General features: G+C 39.4%; 1 protein-coding gene across 5 annotated transcripts in view; it reads left to right on the top strand.

Annotated features, from left to right (window-relative positions):
* hps3 (HPS3 biogenesis of lysosomal organelles complex 2 subunit 1) overlaps positions 1–23043 on the top strand; it is a 58233-nt gene that overhangs the window by 9936 nt on the left and 25254 nt on the right. For 2 of the 5 annotated variants that reach the window (XM_079593644.1, XM_079593643.1), the window contains exons 3-9: positions 8859–9152; positions 10114–10291; positions 11284–11366; positions 13001–13181; positions 14048–14129; positions 15994–16148; positions 16334–16435. In XM_079593644.1, coding sequence (XP_079449770.1) covers positions 8859–9152; positions 10114–10291; positions 11284–11366; positions 13001–13181; positions 14048–14129; positions 15994–16148; positions 16334–16435 — 1075 coding nt within the window. The remainder of the gene's footprint in view (positions 1–8858; positions 9153–10113; positions 10292–11283; positions 11367–13000; positions 13182–14047; positions 14130–15993; positions 16149–16333; positions 16436–23043) is intronic. The other 3 variants (XM_079593646.1, XM_079593645.1, XM_079593647.1) reach the window with 2 other exon arrangements.

The raw sequence follows: 23043 nt of genomic DNA, 5'->3' as shown, positions 1-23043 counted from the left end.
CCTTTCTGTAGGCTGTGGTTCCAGAGATATAGGCTCTTCTCATTCAGCACTGCGGGATTAATATCATTTCCAGGTTCTAATTTTGTCTCAGAAAAATAAATCAACAACAACAAAATCCATATTAATTTGTGAATATTTTAAATGTTTAATTAAGGGGCAACAAGTAATAAACAAAAATTCGTCAATATTTATTTTTTTGCGCAGCATTTGGTGTAGCCTAGCCTACAGTTCAAATTAAAATTTTGGTGTTCAACTTTGCCTTTTAAAAATACAACAACCGTTTTTGTTTTGTAATTACGGGTTAAAAATATTTTTGTTCTCTCTGTTTTGTCATTTAGTAAACTTAGTAAATAGATTTCAACCATATTATTCCTTCTTGAGTCTTTTTAACAAGAATTTAGATTAATGTATGAATTGATTAGTGATTGTGTGACCTATGATGAGGGAACAACCAGTGATACCCTTGGTAGTACCATCAAATGATGCCTATAGCGATGTCATCAGGATAAAAAACACACACCGGTACGCAGTGGCCCACCTTACCGGGTGACCACGTCGTGGTTCACCAGAATTTATAGTTTACCCACCTCTTTTTTTACCACTACACCTCTGGCCGTAACGTTAACTCATCATATCGCCGGGATTATAATCATGCAGTCTATAGTGAACGCTAAAAGCAGACACAGAAGTGAAGTCCCGTCTTACCCTGCACAAAACGCACACAAACACGGAAGATAGCACCGTCCTTTATCTTGTTCGGAAACCTGTGGACTCGATGTCCTGACAGGCCATAATTCACAGTCATTTATCACGATAATGATTAATTGAAATACAATAACCACCGAAAACACACTGAATCACGACCGCTTCAACTGAATAGCAGCCTATTCTGCACTGAGCGAACGCAGCGCCCGGCAAACGACTCCCCATTGTGACGTAATATGACGCGATGGTGAAAAAAAAAAGCGTTTTTTCAACACGGTCGAGGAAACTGTCACGTTTTCTACTAAATTTGTGCCCTTATGTCTGGCAAAACTATTTTTAATCCTGCATTTACTCTTCATATGGTATTTTCATACAAGGTTATATATTAATTCTGAAAAAAAAAAACCTGCAATATGCCCTTTAATAAAATTTACCGGCCATAAATATTTTTTAGCGGCTATGAAAAATATTTTTTTGCTATTGCAAAAACAGGCAATAATGACTCCACAATTTTAGATAACTGTGAAAATTCACAATTCTCTAGTTATTCCAATTTCGATACCACAGCTAAAACCTACTAGCCATACTAATATACATTCAAAACATTATAAAAGTAATGAGTAAACAATAACAAATGATCAAATTACAAGCAAAAGCACAAATAAATACAATATAACAAAGATACAAATGAAATAATTTTATTTCATGTTTTTTCACGTAGCCTAGTTCTGAGTAGTTTTGAGTTACAGGAATTTTATAAAGTACGTAAGCACATGTAAAATAACACTGCATAGTCTTCACTGTATAAATTAAACATCCTTATTAATTCATTCTTAAAGGCTATGTTGCAGGTTAGAGTACCCAGTGAGCCAACGTATAGAACAATAATGTAGGAACTAGATTTAAATATAAACATATACTTATAAAACGCTATTTAGGCTTCTGGAGTCGTTTTTGTGAGAAAATTTTACTTCCGCATTTGAAAACCGCCAAACCGGAAGTGACGTAACATGAGGCAGAGCGGTCAAAGTAAACAATAGGAAAGCAATGCATCGCAATGACAGTTCGGACGCTGAGGAAATTGTAGCCTAAATGTTTACTCGTATGACAGACCTCAGCCATATAATTATGAGCCTGATATGAAGCCAAGAGAGTAAACAGGTCAGGATTAGACAAAACAACGGTCAGAGGAGACGCATTGAGCTGTGGTGTGAGGAGAACAGGGCAGGAGTCTCGATGAGAGAGCAGTGTTAGCTTATAGATGTATTCACGTTAGCCGACAATGTGTATAACAGTGGTTCCCAACCTTTTTTTGTCTGAGACCCCTTTTTTCCCAAGAAAATATATTAGGGCCCCCCTTCACATTTAATGATATTATCGCTCTTGTAAGCTTGCAGCAAGGATGACAAAATATGTTGTTTTCAAACAAACTGTATGTTTTCTATAACCAGATACGTTTATGCACAAATAATAGCCAATAATATTGATAATACAATAACAAAAACATCAGTAGGCCCTTTGTAATTTAAAAACGTAAGCTTAGGAGTAGCCTATAAATTGGCCCTATTTGAAATGCAATAACAAAAATATTCACACTGGTGCGTAGGTAAAAAAAGACATATATATATATATAGGCGAATACTAAATGACTGCTGTCTGGACCTCAATACTTGCATGTTATTTGTCAGGCTTTATCAATGTGAGGCTTTATTTTTGACACTTTTGGCGCTATAGCGAGTGATAATAAAGCACATTTCGGAAGAATATTGTAGCCAGAACTACTTCTCTCTGTGTACGTCTATGACGAGTCACGCAGGTCCTGGGCTACTCCGCAGCGGCAGCGATCCAAACCAGTGTAAAATAGTCCCAATGTAAACACTTATTATAGGTGTACCATAGTGGTTCAGGATCAGACAAAAACACGGATTGGAAAATGGATTCAAGGTGAACTCACTCATTATATAATGTAAACATTTTTTTAAGGACATAGAAGTTAAGGACTTTTATTTAATGCTCATTGCTCAAAACTTTTCAAAATATGACGCGACCCCCCACAGAGCTCGCTGAGGCCCCCTTGTGGGCCGCGACCCCCCTGTTGGGAACCGATGGTGTATAACACTACTCAAATCACTAACGTTATATTGTAAAGATTATTATGTATCAGGCAATAGCAAAGCTAGTATTTAGACCCTTACCTGCATGTGTTGTGTATGTCAGCCATTAGGAGACAGTTTCCAGAGGAAGAGGGACATTATAAAGGCTTTGAATAGCCCCATTTAATACAAATAATCACAATCACAACTTTCTTACTGTATAAACATTTTATATGTAGAAACAGCCAACACAAACATTAAAATTCGGAGTACAGATTGAAAATGAACATAATATTATATTTATAATAATAATAATAAGTGTCGGCTGCAGACTAATAACAAGCACATAAATGCATTACATTACAAGTTTATGGAGGATATGTTAAATAATTAAATTAAGACGAGGCAAATTTTGTAAAACAAATGTACAAAGTGATCTCTGACGGATCCGTGAGCGTCATGTTTCCCGCCGGCGGCCGACCCACATGCTGACGGCGGACGGGGCGACCCGATGAAGGAGCCGGGACAGTGTGCACATATCGCCGTCATCATATAACTTCATCATATCGCCGGGATTATAATCATGCGGTCTATAGTGATCACTATATACTCACTACCGCGTTTTTCAAAGCAGATGCAGAAGTGAAGTCCCGTCTCTTACCCTGCACAAAACGCACACAAACACGGAAGAAAGCACCGTCCTTTTTCTTGTTCGGAAACCTGTGGACTCGATGTTCTGACAGGCCATAATTCACAATCATTTATCACGATAATGATTAATTGAAATACAATAACCACCGAAAACACAATGAATCACGACCGCTTCAACTGAATAGCAGCCTATTCTGCACTGAGCGAACGCAGCGCCGGCAAACGACTACCTCATGTGACGTAATATGACGCGGTGGTGAAAAAAAGCGTTTTTTCAACACGGTCAAGGAAACTGTCACGTTTTCTAAATCTGTGCCCTTATGTCTGGAAAAACAATTTTTAATCCTGCATTTACTTTTCATATGGTATTTTCATACAAGGTTATATATTAATTCTGAAAAAAAAAAAAACTGCAATATGCCCTTTAAGGCGAGACACTACAGGTGAATAAGGTAACATTTTAAATATGAGATATCACCATGAAACTTCCTCAGTTGATTACTTACACAAGTTCATAAAAAAAATGTATTACAAGTTTTTGAAATTTGTATGTTTAATTATGCAAATTAGGCATGATCTCATTAAATATGCGCAATTTTGCATATATTTTCGGTAGATAGATCTGAACATAAAGCCAGGTGCAAAATTATTTTTTCATTTTGATTACATACAAGATGCAAAAAGATGTTCAGAGGGATTTCAGGATATATGCTTTCATTACCTAGGAAATCTAAATATACTGTCCATAGCCTTAAACTATCTATTTTCGACATATTTTTTTGATTAAAATGTCACATAAATCAGGCCAGGAATGATTTATTAACAAATCCCTCTGAACATATCTTCAGAACACTGCTAAGTGTGTAACTGGAGAGTTTGGTGAACATCGGCGCTACATCGGCTGAGATGTTTATACTGGAGAATGACAAAAAACCCATTTTGAGAAAAAGGCATTTAAAGTTTTGTAATGTAAAAATCATACTTTTTTAGTGGAAACAACTATTTACAGACACAATATCTCATCACATCATTAGCAACAACAATACAAACCACCTAAACCACATCAAAACGTATAAACACAGCATTTATGGCCTTCAACTGAACAGAAAACAGTCAAACACACACATCTAAATGTCAGAGCGCGTCACGTGATGCATCTGAACCAATCACGGTGTCAGACATTGACATCAGCCAATGAGATTTCGCTTTTAGAGTTAAATGCTCATTGTACTTTCACGACTGGCTGCTGATAAAAAGGAAATGAGCATATTTGGATCGACAGCATTGTACAGGAGAGAGAGAGATGTCCAGCGGTGTGTGTGATGACGGTGCAGACAGAGATCGCGGATCATGATGATTTATAACGCCAACTTTTGATGAATTTAGGAGAAATCTACAGACGCAAAAAGACAAAGTGTAGAAAAATAAAGACCTAAAATGTGTATTTCTGACTTTTTTTCACCACACGTCTGAAAGAAGACATGTTATTGAAGACAAATATCCCAAAATCTCAAAATTGACCAGTGAAAAAACCCCCGATGTTTTTGCCTGCCGTGTCTCGCCTTAATAAAGTTAATCAGTCGAGAGCAGTGAGTGATTTTTTTTCTTTGTCCTTTGTTGTTTGATTAACATTAAAAACAGCAGCAGGTTTATTAGGCAGCTGTCACTTTAAGAGCTACACAGATCCAATACACTGATACACATGCGTTTTATTTCTCTGCTGTCTACGTTCACTTAAGACAACAGACTATGTTTACGAGGATACACTGAAACAGGCATTTTGACAATTGTGTGTAAATATGTCTGTTTAAGTGTCCGAAGACATGAAAGAGAACTCAATCCAGCATCCGCACGCTGTCTGAGAGAGGCTCTCTAGGCGCACGCTCCGGGTGTGTGTTGCGCATGAGTATTGAATTGAGTTCCCTTTCACGTCTTCTTGCGCTTGGATGTTTTAATTGGCAAGGGTTCAAAACGTGTGCAAATGATAAATGATGCCGATCGGGCATGTGACAGTTCGGTCGAATGTCCCGAGTGTCGTTTTGGCCATTGTGCAGTCTTTATTGTCGAGCCCTGACCCAACAATACTTACAATTAGAGTGTAATCTGGCATTTTCTCAAAAAATCACCGGTGCTCAATGACTCTTAGGCCGTGTGTCCACCAAAGCGTTTTTTCACACGGCTGGCGTATTTTTTCTTTTTTAAGTTTTCAATAGGGCTGTAAACGATTAATCGCAACTAATCGTTTGCAGAATAAAAGTTTTTGTTTACATCATATATGTGTGTGTACTGTGTATAATAATTATGTATTTATAAATACACACACATGCATGTATATATCTAAAAAATATTTACATGTTTATATACATTTTTATATTTAAATATAATTTATATTATATATAATGATAAATACTTAATATATAAATAGTTTTTTTTAATGCAAAAATGCATGTTTGTGTATTTATTAGGGCTGTCAAACGCTTAAAATATTTCATCGCGATTAATCACATTAATGTCAGATAACTCGCGATTAATCGCATTGATGTCAGATAACTCGCGATTAATCACACATTTTTATCTATTCTAAATGTCTCTTGATTTATTTTTGTTCCATTATTTTTTCTCATTTTAATGCTCTTATCAACATGGAAAAGTGGATCGGCTTGCTTTGTGCAAATGTTTTTTATTGAACAACAACATTGGCATATGTGTTCAATTTCACACTAACATTCTCACTTGGAGCAAATAATCTCTCACACAATGTAACTCTGTCCATCAATAAAAGGGTGAAAGAAATACTGACGAGTTGACGTTACTGATATTGACGAGTGGGCGTAGAGACGCATCAGCTGTGTGTGTGTGTGTGTGTGTGTGTGTGCTTGACCATCGAGTGGTATTTAGACTTGACGTGCTGCGATGATAGCTCAGTTCACAACACACAGTTCAGACACAACACACAGATCACTTTGGTCTTGTCAATTGAACCATTTGGCAACTTTCTAAAAGTAAACTTTACATTCAGAATCTTATTGGCCTCCATTTCGGCGTCTCGCGCTCATCATTCATCCACTTAAAACGTAACGTTAAAGGGGTCGCACACCGGATTTGTATTTTTCGGTATTGTATTTAGGAATTGTATTTATTTTATTTAAAATTCAAACACATTATTCTCTCTGAGTGTACACACACCGGCGGTGCCATTCTGCGTTTTTATAGCTGGCCATAAACTGAGAAAGTGCGCGTCCGATGTGCGATACGAGTTGTAGACGCGGTTCTGCGCTGCGCTTCTCGTCCACTCTTTGGCCGGTTCGCAAGCCAAACAAGTGTGTGCGGCGTGCCTGTTGTTTTGTTTCTGGTCTAGCTAGATCCGGTGTGGTGTTGTAGTTTTAAAGGAACGCTTCACCCATTTGCATTAGACTTTGTATCTTTAGAAACCCAGTCACATTTTCGAATGGTCATGGTTTATTCCCTTATTTTCCCCTGAGATGGGAGAAATAAGGATTTAAGTGTTCCACTTCCTGCTTTTTATGACGCAAAAATCGTCAATTTGCGTCATAAAAAGCAGGAAGTCAAATTTCTTTGAATAAGGGTAAGACTACAAACACTAGCTCATCATTTATCCAGTAGAAGGCGCTGTTCTGCATGTTTTCAACCCGTCCATAGAGGGATCTCACTCACAGAATGTACAAATAGTGTCAGCCATTCTTTATTTGGAAGCTAAGCTAAAAGTTTCTTATTCTGTGGAGAAAGCTGAGTAGTAGCGGTGACCATCCTCTTTTTCCCGGACATGTCCGGCCGCCGAGATCGTCCAAAATGTCCGGCTTTTGCTTTCTGCAGTCGCATTCATAGTTTACATGCACACCTTTTGTTTCAATCTAACTGAATTCATTCCGATCGGTGAATCTGAATGTAGTGTTTACATGAACGCTAAACAAGTGATCGGTTGATGTGCGTTTTAACATTGCTAGGAAAATTCCCGCTCCTCCGTGAGAGATACGAGACCGGTGCGTCTCACAGGCGCCGGCGCCGCTCATCAGTAATCACGCCACCGGGCTCGCATCGTTCTCCGCGGCCGTCAGTCTCGTTCCTGCTCATCACAGTAAACATGAGGAATGGCGACTGAAGAACGCAAAAGCCGAATCCTGGAAATTTTGGGCGACATCAAAATACTGGGCAGACTCACGGAGACTCACTTGTAGCATAGCCTTATTGTTTACTGCGATCTCTTACCGGTAGGCGTGGCCTCCTAGGGCAGCGAAGCAAGTGCATTCTGGGAGTTGTTGTCTTTCATCCCCATAAGCCAAAAATACATTTTCTGGCTTTTCTCAGTCTAGAAGGCTCCAAATTCAAAAATAATTTCACATTTCTTTTACATAAATGACCCATTTTAAATACACATTCATCTTTCCAGAGGTGAAGTGTTCCTTTAATAACGTTACTAGTTGTTGCAAAAGCATGTGAAAAAAACTACAAAGTTTGCTAGGCGTTAATCTCGCGATAAAAAAAATTGACACCGTTAAATTGGGTTTGCGTCAACGCCGTTAATAACGCGTTTAACGGACACCCCTAGTATTTATATATACATAATTATTATACACAGTACACACACATATATGATGTAAACAAAACTTTTATTCTGCAAACGATTAGTTGCGATTAATAAGCGCCGCATTTTTAAAACACCATGAGCGTAACGAGGCGCTGAGCGTTTTTTTTTACTGGTCGCCGAGAGTTGAAGAATGTTCAACTTTGGGTAAAACGCCGCGCTCATCACTGTCACTCTTTACCCAACCGACCAATCACAGCGGAGGAGGGGCGGGACTAATACCACACCGACCAACCGCTGCATTCTGCTTGTACAACGTCAACAGAGGATAACGACAAGCACAATAACTGAACAAAATCATTTAAAACAAGAGCCAGAGAAAATACGTTGCACTGTATCAACATTTTAATAACACAGAAACAAAATATGTGTGAAATGAGACACTAGTAACACTTTTGCGGATATTCCGTATCATAACAAGCAAAGCGTCTCAACTCAAAAAAAATGCTGCGCTGTTAAAACGCTCTCAAACGCCCACAGCTCGGTGTTTTCAGCAGAGCGCCTTGCGTTTTCAGCTGGCTAAGAACGCTTTGGTGGACACAGGGCCTTAGGATAGGCTAGGGTGCGTAGGATCCATTCGTTCAATCCTCCCAGAAAAGAAGGATGCATTTGTAGGCCACATTCGAAGAAGGCTTAAAATTGGGACGTTTGTGTATGCATCATTCAGCCTTCGGAGGATCCAGCCGCTGAATCAGGACTCGGCTTATGTTTACATGCACAAGGGAGTTGACCTACCAATGGTTTACTCACAGTTCACTCCGCACATTTCCCCGAGATGCATGTAACTGAGTCCTCTGTCGCTTTAGGTGATCTTCTAGTGGGCTGTGCCAAGAGTTTGGTGGTCTTCAGTCTGAAGCGGCAGACGCTGAGCGAGCGGTTCTCTGTGCTGGACTTCGAGAGGGTCCTCATCCTCCACATCCAGGGCTGGAGCCCGTCTCAGGTGGCCTTCTGTGCTGGATACGTGGCCCTGCAGACGGAGCTGGAGGTGCTGGTGGTGAAGCTCACCCCGCGGCAGAAGAGCAGCCAGGACAACACCGCAGAGCAACACTCGCTGCTGCCAGAAGACATCATGACTGAAACCAGCTTAGATGAAGATGCAGGTATTATCAGCGCTAGTGTGAACCGTTCACCTCTCTCCTCTCCCATTGTTTCTTTTCTTTTCACTGTACTAATAAAGTCTTAAGAAGAATGGCTAAAATACATGCATCATAAACCTAACCCTCATCCTTCTCTCGCGCTCTGTAACACATCTTTCCCTCGCGGGTCAAAATGACCCGAAGCTCTAAAATTATACTTTTTTGTTGTTGTTGTTGTGGTCCAAAAAGCTTTTTTTATTTCATTTTGATCATATTTTTTTAATGCAATTTTGCAATGCAAAGATTTTTTCTTCTTCTTTTATTTACCTTTTATTAATTTGATCAATACATAATAAATAAATAAATAGTAATTTAGTAATTTAAGCACATTCCTTACATTAATTCAACTTAAATTCAAAATAACTCACAATTTCATGGCCAGAACTTTTAATTCAGCTCAAGATATCTGGCATTGTGTGTCTTTGCCGACCTCTTGTGAAAGTAAAATAAAATAACATGATATTTAGCTTTTTTAGTGTGAATTTTGAGCGTTTTTAGCTTTTTCTATGTGTACTGAAGCATTCCTCACATTCCATTCACTCCTATGGGGGTCAAATTGACCCGCAATGGAAGGATTTGTTACTTTTTTAAATTTCAACCTCAAAACTCCTCGAATCCATTAAATTTTCTTTTTGTGTATTCGTGGTTCAAGTGCGACAAAAGTCCTGGAGTCTTGGACCCCTCCGATGATTTATTTTATTTTATCACAAATATTTTCCGGGTCAAAATGACCCGAGGGAAGGATGCGTTAAAGCCCAAAGTATGTTTTGCATAAAAAAAAAAAAGGAAATATACTTTGGGCTCATCTACAGTAGACAGTAGAAACCACTGGCACAGAAGATCTCTACGGTCTACTTTGGCTTGCAATGCTTTTGGGAAGCGAGTTGTTATTTCCTACCTTTTTATATATATTTTTTCCTTCTAGAGATGAAAAAAGATGGATTCAGCCCCCTCCTTGAGCAAGAGGACTTCTTTCTGTTCCCGAAGCATCAGGAGATGTTGGGTACTGAAGCCCAGGAGTGTGGCATCTCTCTGGTTCTGGAGTGGACCGGTATGGAGGCGGAGAGCCGAGGAGACATGAGCGTGGTTTACATCTTATTCAGGTATAATGAAGAGCTTAAAGGGGTCATGACATGGGGTTTTTTATTTTATTATTATGTTCCCTTAGGTGCAATTATAGTATTACTATAGTTTTTTTTACAATAAACTTTTAAAATGTAGTGATTTATGACCTTTTCCCTGTTTCTCATCCTCTGATTCAAACAGTCTGTTTGGGGGGTGTTTCCCCTTTAAGAGTTCAGTGTTAACGCCCACTGTTATGATTGGCTAACGTCAGTGCCTATGCATCAATTATTAACGCCCCCAGCCAGAACCTGTGCGGATTCAGCGTATTTAAAAAGTAGTTTAAAGTTTTAAATACATTACTTACAGTTTGCGTCGTCGTTGTTGAGCCCAGAATAGTCGGCACGGACTTATCTTTGAGCAACAGTTTTCTGGCAAAGCCAGCATCATTTTGGGATTTGTTCTCAATACAGTCATCCTTCAAATGGACTGGGACGTCGGCAAACAAATAAAGTGCATCCATTTTCTCTGACGACTGGATCTTTCGCAGCGTATTCAAAGATGTTGTTTGTCCACAGCCAGGAACAGCACATCTGCGGCATCGTAATTTCCCTGTACACAGACCCACTCACTGTCCGTCGACTGAACACTTGTGAGGCGCGCAGCGCGCGGGCGCGACAATGATACGAAATGAGCGTAGTTGTCTTGCGCTTAAAGCGTAGTCGTCTTGTTCTGGAGGCGGTCTATATGCAAACGCTGGTACGTCACTTCGTACCGTGACGTCACTTCTTACCATAGATCCAGAACGAGCTGTATTTCGAGCTTGATTAAATAAATGATTCGTTTATAATGGGGAGGACGTCTTAAGCTATGAAACTTGCAGGACGTTTTAATGGTACAAAGACCTCTTATATACCAAAAGATCAAGGCAAATTTGGTTTCTCATGTCATGACCCCTTTAAGAAAATGAGCTGCTTTCTGAATGTGGTGTGTGTGTGTGTCAGACGTCACCTCTCTGGTTTGCCCTGTCTAGGAGGTTTGCGCCTGATTTCTTCGAAGGTTGCAGTGTTGAGGAGACACACTTGCATTCCCTACAGCTCCACCCCATGTTTACTGGTAAGTGAACACTAAGTGCCCTATCACACACCCGGAGCAATGCAGCGCTGGCGCGACGCAAGTGTTTTCTGCTAGTTTCAGCCCGACGCACTTTTTATTTTCATGTCCTGCGCCGCGTTGTACGCCCATGGGCTGCTGGTCTGAGAACGAGTGTGTGTTCAGGCTGTGTGTTGGCGCGTTGCTATTATGAGAAACTGAAATAGACTGAGCCATTGATCAACTGAAGCCTGGTCTGAAGTCAATGGCGCAGTATTTTTTTTGTCATTTAAAGAGCACGTTAGTAATATGAGCCTATAGGCGGGTCCACATCACACTACACTTTGTCCCGTAGATGGTCTCGCTTTAACCTCACGCACGAGCAGATCAGATCAGATAAATAGCAAATCCGCCGTGGCGCGAGCGCAGCTGGCTTTCTTAAAGGGAATGGGAGATGAGACTTGGATTGGTTTATTGTACGTTACGCCCGAAACACACCCATTACTCATTAAAGGAGAACTCCGGGCAATTTTAAGTTAATCTTGATCGTTATATCTTTGTGAGTTCTGTCTATAGAAAAAAACGAACCGGATTGGTGCTTGCAACACGGAGCTGCTACCGCTAATGCCCAGAGCTCACTCAGCTAACGGCAGTTATGGGGCATATTCATAAAGAGTGTGTTGCACAACATGCAATTAAAATGTCTGTCCAACATGAACAGGGTCCTTACATGACAACAAGATGCGTTTAGCAACTTAGCCATTGTTTAAATTCACCTAAATAATGTTTGAGACGGCTAGCTGTAGTCTCGCGCTGAAGTCCCGTGGGAACTCGCGTTGTAGCCGGGAAAAGGTAAATAGAAGTGTGCAGGTGGAGGAGCGTCGTGTGTGTGAAGAGTGATGATCGGAGTTGCTCACAAATGAAGAAGAAATGGTTTGTAACGCAACTATGGAGAATATATAGAAGATTTTGAACACATGGAAGAGGCTTTTGAGTTTGATGGTCGTCCTTATTTATTCGAACCCGAGTATACAGACGAAGAACTAGCCTCACACTCTTCACACACACGACGCTCCTCCACCTGCACACTTCTATTTACTTTTTTCCGGCTACAACTTCAGCGCGAGACTACAGCTAGCCTTCTAAAGCACTACTTAGGTGAATTTAAACAATGGCTAAGTTGCTAAACGCATCTTGTTGTCATGTAAGGACCCTGTTCATGTTGGACAGACATTTTAATTGCATTTTGTGTCTGTTAAGAGGCACACACACTCTTTATGAATATGCCCCATAACTGCCGTTAGCTGAGTGGGAGCTCGGGGCATTAGCGATAGCAGCTCCGTGTAGCAAGCACCAATCCGGTTCGGTTTTTTTTCTATAGACAGAACTCACAAAGGTATAACGATAGAGATTAACTTAAAAATTGCCTGGAGTTCTCCTTTAATGAGAATAGGAACAACCCTTTTAGAGCATGCGCCGGGAGCGCCGACCATTTTTCTCGTCGGTAAACTAGCAAAAAGTAATTTGGACTCGTACTGAAGCTCCCTGGGCTTTAGACCATGTGCTCAGATCCTTGAAATAGGCCCATAGTGTGCTTCGTTCACGCACACACACCTCTCTCTTCTGGACTAAATGGTTTCCTCCTCCTGTCTGAACAGGTCAACAGGAAGAAGCCGGGGAAGTTGGGGAACCTACTTGCATGTTTGTTTTCTTCTCGTTGCCGAACACCGGCTACATGTACAGCTTGAAGAACGCCGTGGAGCTCGTGTCTACCTACCAGTACCCAGAAAAGACCCACCAGGCCGTGCTTAGTGACCAGTTCCTCTACATCATCACCAGGTAGGGCGGATACAGCCCCGCTGCACACATACGGCTCTTCTTGATAGATAAACTAAGGTTAATAATTGCTGGCTTTGTCTGCTGTGATACAGTACATAGTGAGATGAACAGGTTTTTCACGCTCTTAGTGTGTCTTATTATGTGTTATTCCATAGCGCACTGTGATTGTTCGAATGTTGCCATTTATATATTTGTACTAAAGAGCAGTATACACAACATTGATTTCTCAATGTGATGGAAGTAATGAAAGATCTTTTCTACCATATTGTGATATACATCAGAGCAAATCGGATTATCAAAAAATTATCGGTTCAATTTATCTGTTGTTGATTGGATGAAGGCAAATCTTAGTCACTATGATGTCAAAACTGACAGTTCTTGTTTTTTATGGGATATTGCAGTGTTTATAATAATGATTTATCAGTGCACATCATTATTGTTTTAAATTCATGTTCCTCATGATCTTGAATCAGAATAACTTCCTCTTGCAGAATCTCTTCTCTGATGATGTGGGCACCCACATGTGTTCTTGTTCCTGAAGCGTTTCACTCTGATATACGTCACAATAGTGAAGAAAAGACCAGCGCAACCTCATTCTCATGAAGACTTTAATACAAGCTTTCAGTTGATTGTAAAAATGGGGTGGGTTTATGCAGACAAAATTATTAGAGAGATACTTTAATAGAGAGAAGTCTGTCATGTCACCGAAAGATGAAGTTATGACATTTAAAATTACGAGGCCAAAAAAAAAGATTCGTTCTTAATAGCATGCATCTAGAAAATAGATGTGAATTTTCATTTCATGCTGACTTTTAGCATAAAACAGAGAGGGTGGTCTTAATTGTTTGTGGTTATGTTTACTGTAGGAATGCCCTCCAGTGTTTCACCGTCCGCTGCAGTGCGGTAGCGGCTCGGCTCGATGACCCATACATCGACACCACCATGAAGGTAACACAAGCCATCATGGCTTTCCCTGCTTTGGTATATTTCCTCTTTTTTTTCCTCCGACGGTCTTCAAACTCAGTGATGCTGTAAAAACCCCTCAGTGGAGGTCTTGCATTGTTTGTGCTTCGAACTTGAATGATACATCATGTGTCTTGTGCGCAGTGCCGTCGCAGGTGGGGTGCGAGGCCCTGTGCGAACTTAAAATGCGAGGCCCTGCTCTTTGATGTGGATGCTCAATTGCGCATGAATAACAGTCACGCGTAGCTGTTCTAGTTCTATTGCACGAATAATCTCGCTGCAATACGTTTTTATCAAGTAGAATAATACAGCATCATGCACGCCGCAATAGGCCAGGCAAGCCAGGCAATTCCCTGGGGCACCGCATTTTAAGGCCCCCAATGGCTGATCATTTAAACAATCAGAAATGTTAATATAAAGACGCAGAAAAATCTCTGCATCCCCCTCAGTGGGGCCGCTCTCTCGTTACGCTCGTTATGCGTTTACCTTTTTCACGCTGGTTTTGTTGACAGAAGAAACTACGGCGCGTCTCAGGTGCTGCGGTTATTAATCCGCCCAAGTAGCAGTGCTTCGCCTTCAGAGAATATAGTTCCCAGTATTTATTCGGTTAAAATATGTCTGTGTCTCATGTGACTTTGTTTTTTGTACACTCTGTGACTATACAAATCACAACATGTAAATAGGAAAATGTTTGCGTTATTTTGTCACTTATTTGGATTAGTATGCTAGCTGCAACCATTCACATCCAGTCTTTGTGCTAAGCTAGGCTAGCGGTGGGTGCGTCAAACAGACTTATAGCACGCACGGAGATGAAAAAGGTATGTATGGACTTATCTAACTCTGGGGGATAAGGTGAATAGGCTAAAGTCCCAAAAAGTCGGAGTGTTCCTTTAAAGTAAAGGCTGGACTTGATATAGTGTTCCTCACAACTTACCAAAGATCCAGTGATCCAGTGATATTGACATGCAGACAGGAATCGTGTTTTTTCTGACATTTATATGTGCCTGATTTCAACACAGGGGAAAAACATAAAGCAAATTTGCCTGTGAACGCTTTATATAAACACAATATAGCTAGGTCTCACTTATATCATTGTTATATATATCATCATATTGTCCAGCCCTAAAACTTGTATAGTTTTTTTGTCAGTGTTTATTTAAAAACATCCAATTATGCAGAATATAAGATGGTAAATATTTAATTGAGAAGTTGTCAATACAATATATTACAATACAATATAGGGTATAATTTTACTCCAAAATTCAGCATATCGAGACAAAATGATAACTGCAAATCCACGTTTCTCTGCCTGGATCCAGTTGTTTCTGTGAATTGCAGGATCCATTTGCTTCTCTTCTCTGTAGCTTTCAGAAGTCTGTAAAAATATACCTCAGATTCTTGTCAAATCTAGTTGTACAGTCAATCTTAAAGCTCTTTCCTGTTTTAGATGTGTTTTGTGTGTTCATTCACACTGAAAACCAATGCTCAGTGTTTCTGCCACTCAGTGTGTGTGACCGCATTCACTCCGGCCGACTGTGTCGTCGCGCGCATACACTCTATTGACTTGTGTTTACGCCGCTCAAATAGATTGGCCGGATACAGGGAGAAACGCCAATAGACAAGTGCACTCATTCTACCAGCACAGTTAGCCACCTGAGAACCCAGAACGGCTTGTAATCGTGCCGAAACAAGCTCAAAGGGAAGTGTAACTGTAAGAGTTCCTCACCGCTCTTAGAAACAACTGCGGTAGAGCGACTCTGGAATCAAGGCCGTGAGTTTTGCATGGCCAGAAACCACTCATATTGACTCCAGAACGAGTTGTCTGATTGTCTGAGCGCTGTCCCATCAGGCCTGCCCGCCGTCCTCCATGGAGGTGTGCGCTCTGAGGATCCAGCTCTTCATCGGACTCAAGGTCCTCTGCCACGATGGAAACCACATTGTTCTCCTGACGGCAGCAGACGTGGACAGCAAAGAGGACATGGAGAGATCCGCCCGCAAAAACACGTACGTGTGCTAGTTCACGATCACTGCTGTTCAACACTTTTATATCCTGATTACACATTTCAGAGTGCATGGATTTATGTGAAATGTTTATCTCTGACTGCTTGATTCTTCCAGTGTGACGTTGCTGTTTGGTTTGTAGATGTATGGGAGTGCCCTGAGTAAATGGCCTGTAACTCTTATTGTAGTGAATCGAGGGAACTCAGGGCCCTGACAGGCATTTTACTAGCTGTAGGTCTAGAGCCGTCCTCAACGCCGACTCTGGAAAGCCTTCTGTCCAGGTCCTTCCTGTAAGTTAGCGAGTAGCATGATCTTAACAGTGGGCCGCTCTGAAACGAGCCCTACAACTCCTCCTAACCCACTGTGAGTGTTGCCTGCATGCAGTCGTTCATAACATCTCAGACGTGAAGAACCTCTCAGTATGGCTCATGACTTCCTCTTATTTAGAGAACACTTTAATGCTATATAGCTGGATGTAACCCACCACACCTGTACTAATCCCACAACCCTTATCAGTCTGGCAAATTAACAAGTAATTCGTTGTCCCTCCATTTAAAGGGGTCATGACATTAGAAGTCAAATGTGCTTTTGATATATATAAGTGGTCTTTATTCTATTAAAAAACCCTGGAAGATTTCTATAGCTTAAAACATCCTCCTCATTATAAACGATTTATAAAGCTCCAGAAACGGCTTGTTTTGATATTGTGGGATCTGTGGCGCAACACAAGAAAATACATTTGCATATGAGCAAGACATCGACGAATAGTGATGCATCATCGCCCGATTGACTCCGCCCACTAGTGCAAGACTCCGCCCACTAGGTCACTTAACAGCTGACTGATTCAAAAGCGAATAAAACCTATTATAATGACTGACGCTGTCTACACTGATACTGTATACAGATGCGCGTTCAGTTTAAACAGCGTGTTTGCGTCTCTGTACAGACTTGGTTTATTTTAATGGTGTCCCGGTTCACATCAGAGGATTATATGTTTGTTCGGAGTAATCGAGGCACGGTGTAATGGAGAGTTCGCAAAGAAACTTGTGTTTACAGTTGAAGCAGCGACTGTATTGGATCTGACAGCAACTGCATTACAAACCGTAATTAAATTATTTAATAATGCTTTGTCTGCACATGGCGGTTTTATATGGATAATGTTCTCAAGACACTTACTCGCGTGCGACCAGTGAGCGTTGAGACTGTTTCCTATGCAGTGAAGTTAGCCAATCATAACAGTGGCCGCTTACTGACTAGCCTTAAAGGAGCCACGCCTTAAAAATGAAGGCTGAAAATAATTGTTTTTCCGTATATATATATATATTAGGGCTGTCAGTTAAACGCGTTATCAACGGCGTTAACGATTAACGAGATTAACTAGCAAACTTTGTAGTTTTTTTCACATGCTTTTACAACAACTAGTAACGTAAGTAAAACTACAACACCACACCGGATCTAGCTAGACCAGAAACAAAACAACAGGCACGCCGCACACACTTGTCGCCGCACACACTTGTCGCCGCTGTTGTGGCAAAAATTCATCAAACAAACATCACTGCGTAAGGGAGACTCAGAGTCAAATTATAAAATTAAAGTATTTATTCTTGCAAGAATAGGAGCAGTCTAATACACAGTTGTTACCCTGTGCAGAAGAGTGACACCCCCCCAGACAGACTGAACCTGCTTTTATCTCCTGGCTCTTCCAAGGTCTTCTTGCCAGAGCCATCCTCCCAGTAGTCTTCCATTCAGTAATTTTCCATAGACAAGGAAGCCATAACACTAGTTTCAATTCGTCACTAGAGCCAACTCCTAAGCCCTCCTTCACCAAATGGCCTTCTGACATCTAGGTCAGAGGTCCTCGTTCGTCTGTTCTCTGGAGTGTCTCTCCCTTCTGCCTTCCCAGGTACATAAACATCATCTTCTCACACTAACAAGTGAGAGTCACACATGTGACATACTTTGAATCATCTATATTTTACTAAAGATCAGTGAATATCATAAAATAGCCACTACACTCCTCACTTTTTATCATTATTAATCAAACATAATAATAATAATAACAATAATAATAAAATGCAAGTTCAAGTCATTACATCACACATCATAAAAGATCATTCTCCTTGAACCTGTGAAGAAAAAGTTTAGAATGAAGAAGCATAAGGCTGTTTTTTGTGGGGGAAAGCCCCATTAATTATTTAGCAAGCAAGTAAACAATTTACTAATGCCGGGCTCACTACCGCAGTCACACTAGTAAGGAAAAAGATTATAGCACAGTAGGAAAACAAACAGATAATAAATAAATAAATAAATAAAAATAAAAAAATAAAATAAAATAAATAAAAAAATCCCTCAGTTTCAAACCCTGTCCTTGTACGCCATCTCGTAACACGGATGACTGCTACTTTTAACCCTCTTTACATATCAATCGTTCTCAGAAAGAAAAAGAAAACATCAACACATTTAACTGTAATCTCTACTTGAATCATCTGCATAATTTTGTTCACCATCATCATCATCCAGATAGACTGTCATTTTCAATTGAACAGACATTCCAGTTTTCTCATATTCACCCCTGAATAACAAAATGATCAGAATAACACATACAATCATAACTCCTACACATTCAACATTTTCCCCATATCCATTTCCCTAACCATATTTTGTTCTTTTACTTTTAATTCAATCAGGCAGTGGTTCTACTTGATAAGCTTCAATAATCCCTATAATTTACATTAATTAATAGATCTTCTCTTCCTGAAAACATTTACCTCAAATATTTTCTAATAAATCAGTAACCAATCAAATCATTTGTCATATACCAATATCAATACTAAGCTCTATTTCAATTTACTCAAATAAAGTCCTCAAAATCATCACAAAACCACATTCTTAATTCACAATAATAATTAGTTGGTCCACATCCTCCTCCAGGCGTGTTGATCATCTCGTTCGCCCCATGGACCTGTGAATGGAGACCTTAACTATTTTGTTAGTGATTTGTCTTTTCCTCATCCCTTTTGGTGTGACCTGTGGAATTTTCATCATCTGTTTACAAAATGAAACATATTATCATTAGACATTTCTTGCTTATTAGAGTCAGAGTCCTTTTCCCCTGAAAAACACATATCGTTCACAAGTCAATATTCATACATTTGGAAGCAGAATCAGTTCAGCTCGATGCAATCCATCCTGACATTCTGCAACAGGAAAATTTTAAAGTTATGCTCTGCCATTATTTCATTGGGCACATTTTGCCCTGTCTCCCAATCCTGCATGCTCTCTGTAAAGCAAAACAAATTTTCGAGGTTATCGTCAGATAGTAAAGTACGTAGTTTCCACGGCCTTCGATGTCCTGGCGTTTCCTGTTGAAACAATCCAGACAGCAATTTTGTTAGGCAGAAGAATGGCTTCTTTCAGGGCTTTTACCCAATTACCCCTAAATAAACCATATTTGGCAATTGTTATACCATCCCCCTTTTGATGGTCGACACAACTCGATCATCAATTTAACATAACATTTAACATAGTGTCTTCAGACAAATTTCCTCCAGACATCTTTCTCTGTCTCTGAAACAAAAATATTACATTCTTCACTTAAAGCCACAATTTCATTTTCTTATCGAAGTATTTGAAGGGCAACGGCCCATCTCACAGCGTATCCTGCTTTTTCAGGTCTGTTATTTTGTCTCGCGACCATTTTTAAAAGTCATCAGTAGTTTCATCTTGTCAGGTCGTGCTGTACAGACTTGGTCAATGTCAGTCAAAAAAACATTCTCCTCTTGTTTACGATAATCATATATGGCTCTCTGCATAATTTGATATTGACTTAGCCAATGTGTCACATCTTTGTTGTTGCTGTCAAATCTATAACATCTTCTTTTATTTCAACCCATGATCTACAACTCCACAATTCCAATTTATATAAATACCTAAACTTATCCAAAAGTAATTCAAATCCACATCATAAATGACAAAAGTAATTACTACCAGACGGAGCGTGATCTTAAAGCTCGTCCCATGTTCTCTATCATCTTCTCATCAGATTCACTCAGCATTTGCCTTTACAATTTGTCACTTGCCTTAACACATCTGTAATGAAAAAAAAAACACTCTCCAGAGGTTAAAGACACAATATACTCACTATTCAGGCGGAATAGCTGCCCTACACTTAACACCTACAAGACATAAAGTGCTGTCCCCATCACACACACTTATGCTAGACACACATACAGCATGTTAACTGCTCATTTACAATGTTCGCTTTTTTTTATATTAACTCTAAAAGTATAATATTTAAGGTTTAAATAAGATTTAACCTTCACATCTTTCTGTAGCTTTTATATAATTTTACATGGCCTTTCAAACCGTTTCAAATGTTCTATCTGTTCATTATTCATTTTTCTTTAGAAAAATCCGCTGGGTTGTTTTGGTTCATTATCATTATTTTGTTTAAACTTGCCTTACCATGCCTGATACCAGAAAGACAAACAGAGTACCAAATCCCTTCCTCCACTCAGCAGTCTCTCTTACACAAATAATCTTTTCAAACAGCCTCCTAAGACTGAAACTTAATTAATCATAGTCTAGAACCCTTAATAGTTCACAAATGTTAATATACAAATGTTTAACTCAAATTAGAACCATTACAATAATCTAAAATACATTATGCTATGAGCATTCCTAAGATTGTCTTTAATTTGAATACTTGTATAAATTCTCAATTCCTAACCTTTGTTATCCAAACTCTACTAAAAACTGTCTTAATCTTTAGCCACCCACCATGTCTCATGATTTTCAGGAGTTAAAACCATCTTATAGACATATTAGTTCAAAATCAACACTTCTATAATTTTCCTTGCCCATAAGGCAACAACATCATGTTCCTGATATAAATTAATATTAATATTAATATTAATGTCTCCCCAACAAATAAAGACAATCAACTCATGGTCTCAGCTGGCTCCTGAAAGCACATCTCCCATCAGCTCTTTATCTATAATTTCCATCAGACTTGTCACAATTGAAAACAAGCCATACAGTGAATTGCGGGGTTTTCTCTGGTGAGTGGTATAGAGGAACTTACATTATCTCGGTCAAACAATGCTCTGCTGACCCCACAATGCTCTGCTGACCCCAGTGGCCTCTAGTAGTCAGCGCTCAACTCTCATACCTTCTCACATATAACACCTCCATCCGGAGATGCAGTGTCCGGGACCCCCTGCGTTAGAATGTCTCCTGGCCAGGAAAATCATCCCGTCTTTGAGTAGCCACGTACCCACTGGTGACCCGCTCGCATCACACAATCAGTTTCTTCAACAGAACTCAGCTGTTTTTCTGGAGCTTAGGAAAGACACATTCAGGAGTCACCTCTATCTGGACTGCATGCCTAATAAATGTTAAGGGAGACAGGTCAATAACAACAGTATTTAATCCTGTCTGAATCAACAGTGAACTTTATTCACATCCATCTATTCAGTGTACATCTATAGCATGGTCATAGGTCCTGTGTCATGGTGAAGGCTAAGATCAGACAAATACGTTACTGGTCCTAAAATAACAAAGTACAAAAATGTCACTTCTGTCATTCAGGTCTACATTATTATTTTAAAGACTTCTTTAAAGTCATTCAGTTTTACAAATCTAAAATATTTAAGTACAAATTGCCCTCTGAATGGCAATGATTTCCTTTACCATGATTTCTTTTAACCTCTCATTATGCTATAATTTTCAACTGAAACACTGTGAATAGTATAAATAGCTTATCGTCATGACAGGCTAAGATAACAGCCTTCTGACATTGAATGAGAGAGAGACTTCAGGACTTGGTACACTGTTTCTCATCCCTAAACATTCTCTACTTTAGCTACTTTATCTTTTAATTCTAGCCCAGTTTAAGGCATCTTTGCCAGAAATTACATACGCTTTTCAATTTTAGAATAATTTTATAGTTGTCTTTTGCCCATACATCAGGGAATTTAGACATTACAAATTTCCACTCATATTGAGTCAGTTTCAGCCAAGTCCCAATCTTATCTTTTGAAACCAAAACATCTTCTAGCTGCTTCATGGTCAACACTACCAAGCTGTTTGTTTAATCAGATCCCTTTCTACATTTTTACATTTAGCAACAAATAGTTATTCTATTTCTCAATAACGTTTCATTAAAACATCTACATTTTAGTTGTCAGGTTTTCAATTACAACTTTATCTGACAATATTTTCCATATTTTCTCTTCTAGGGGTTTACCAATCTACAATTAGGATCTTCCAAAACCTTTTTTTTTAAGCGTTTCATTATAAGACAATCATATTTTTAGTTACCTTTACTTTTACAAATATTTTGCTTATCTGCAATTTACATCTACTGGTACTTTAGTTCTTTCCTTTTAAAAGGATTTCCTTACAACTTAAATCTTTCAACTTTCTTTTCTCTTTCATTTACTTAGCACTGCATTCACATTATCAGTTCTTTCTCAGACGAAAACTTTAATATCGTCTTCAAATCCTGTTCTACTTTCAAACCCACATTAATACGTCACTTTCACATTCCATCAACTTTCTTTTCTACCTTTCTGAGTGGGCATTTACAGTTACTGCTAAACGCAGCTGACCACAATTAAAACACTCTCTGTCCCCTTGCCTATAGTTCGATCACCTTGAGCTTTCTAGCAGCACCAACTTACTGACACCCTTGAAGCAGTGTGTCCCAATCAGTTTGTAAACAGAGCTGATAAGCAGTTCTCTGTTCCTCTTACAGTCCACCAGAGGCGGATCACACTAGCCAAATCATAATCTTCATCATTATTATTGGCAGAACATTAATTTTCATAAACTGCACGGAAATCCATAAATTGTTTTAACAAAGTTTTCACAAAGTTTCTGTTTAACTTTAACACTT

This window comes from Phoxinus phoxinus (assembly GCF_949152265.1).
Source record: "Phoxinus phoxinus genome assembly, chromosome: 20".
Lineage (NCBI taxonomy): Eukaryota > Metazoa > Chordata > Actinopteri > Cypriniformes > Leuciscidae > Phoxinus > Phoxinus phoxinus.
This window is presented reverse-complemented; position numbering and strand designations above follow the sequence as displayed.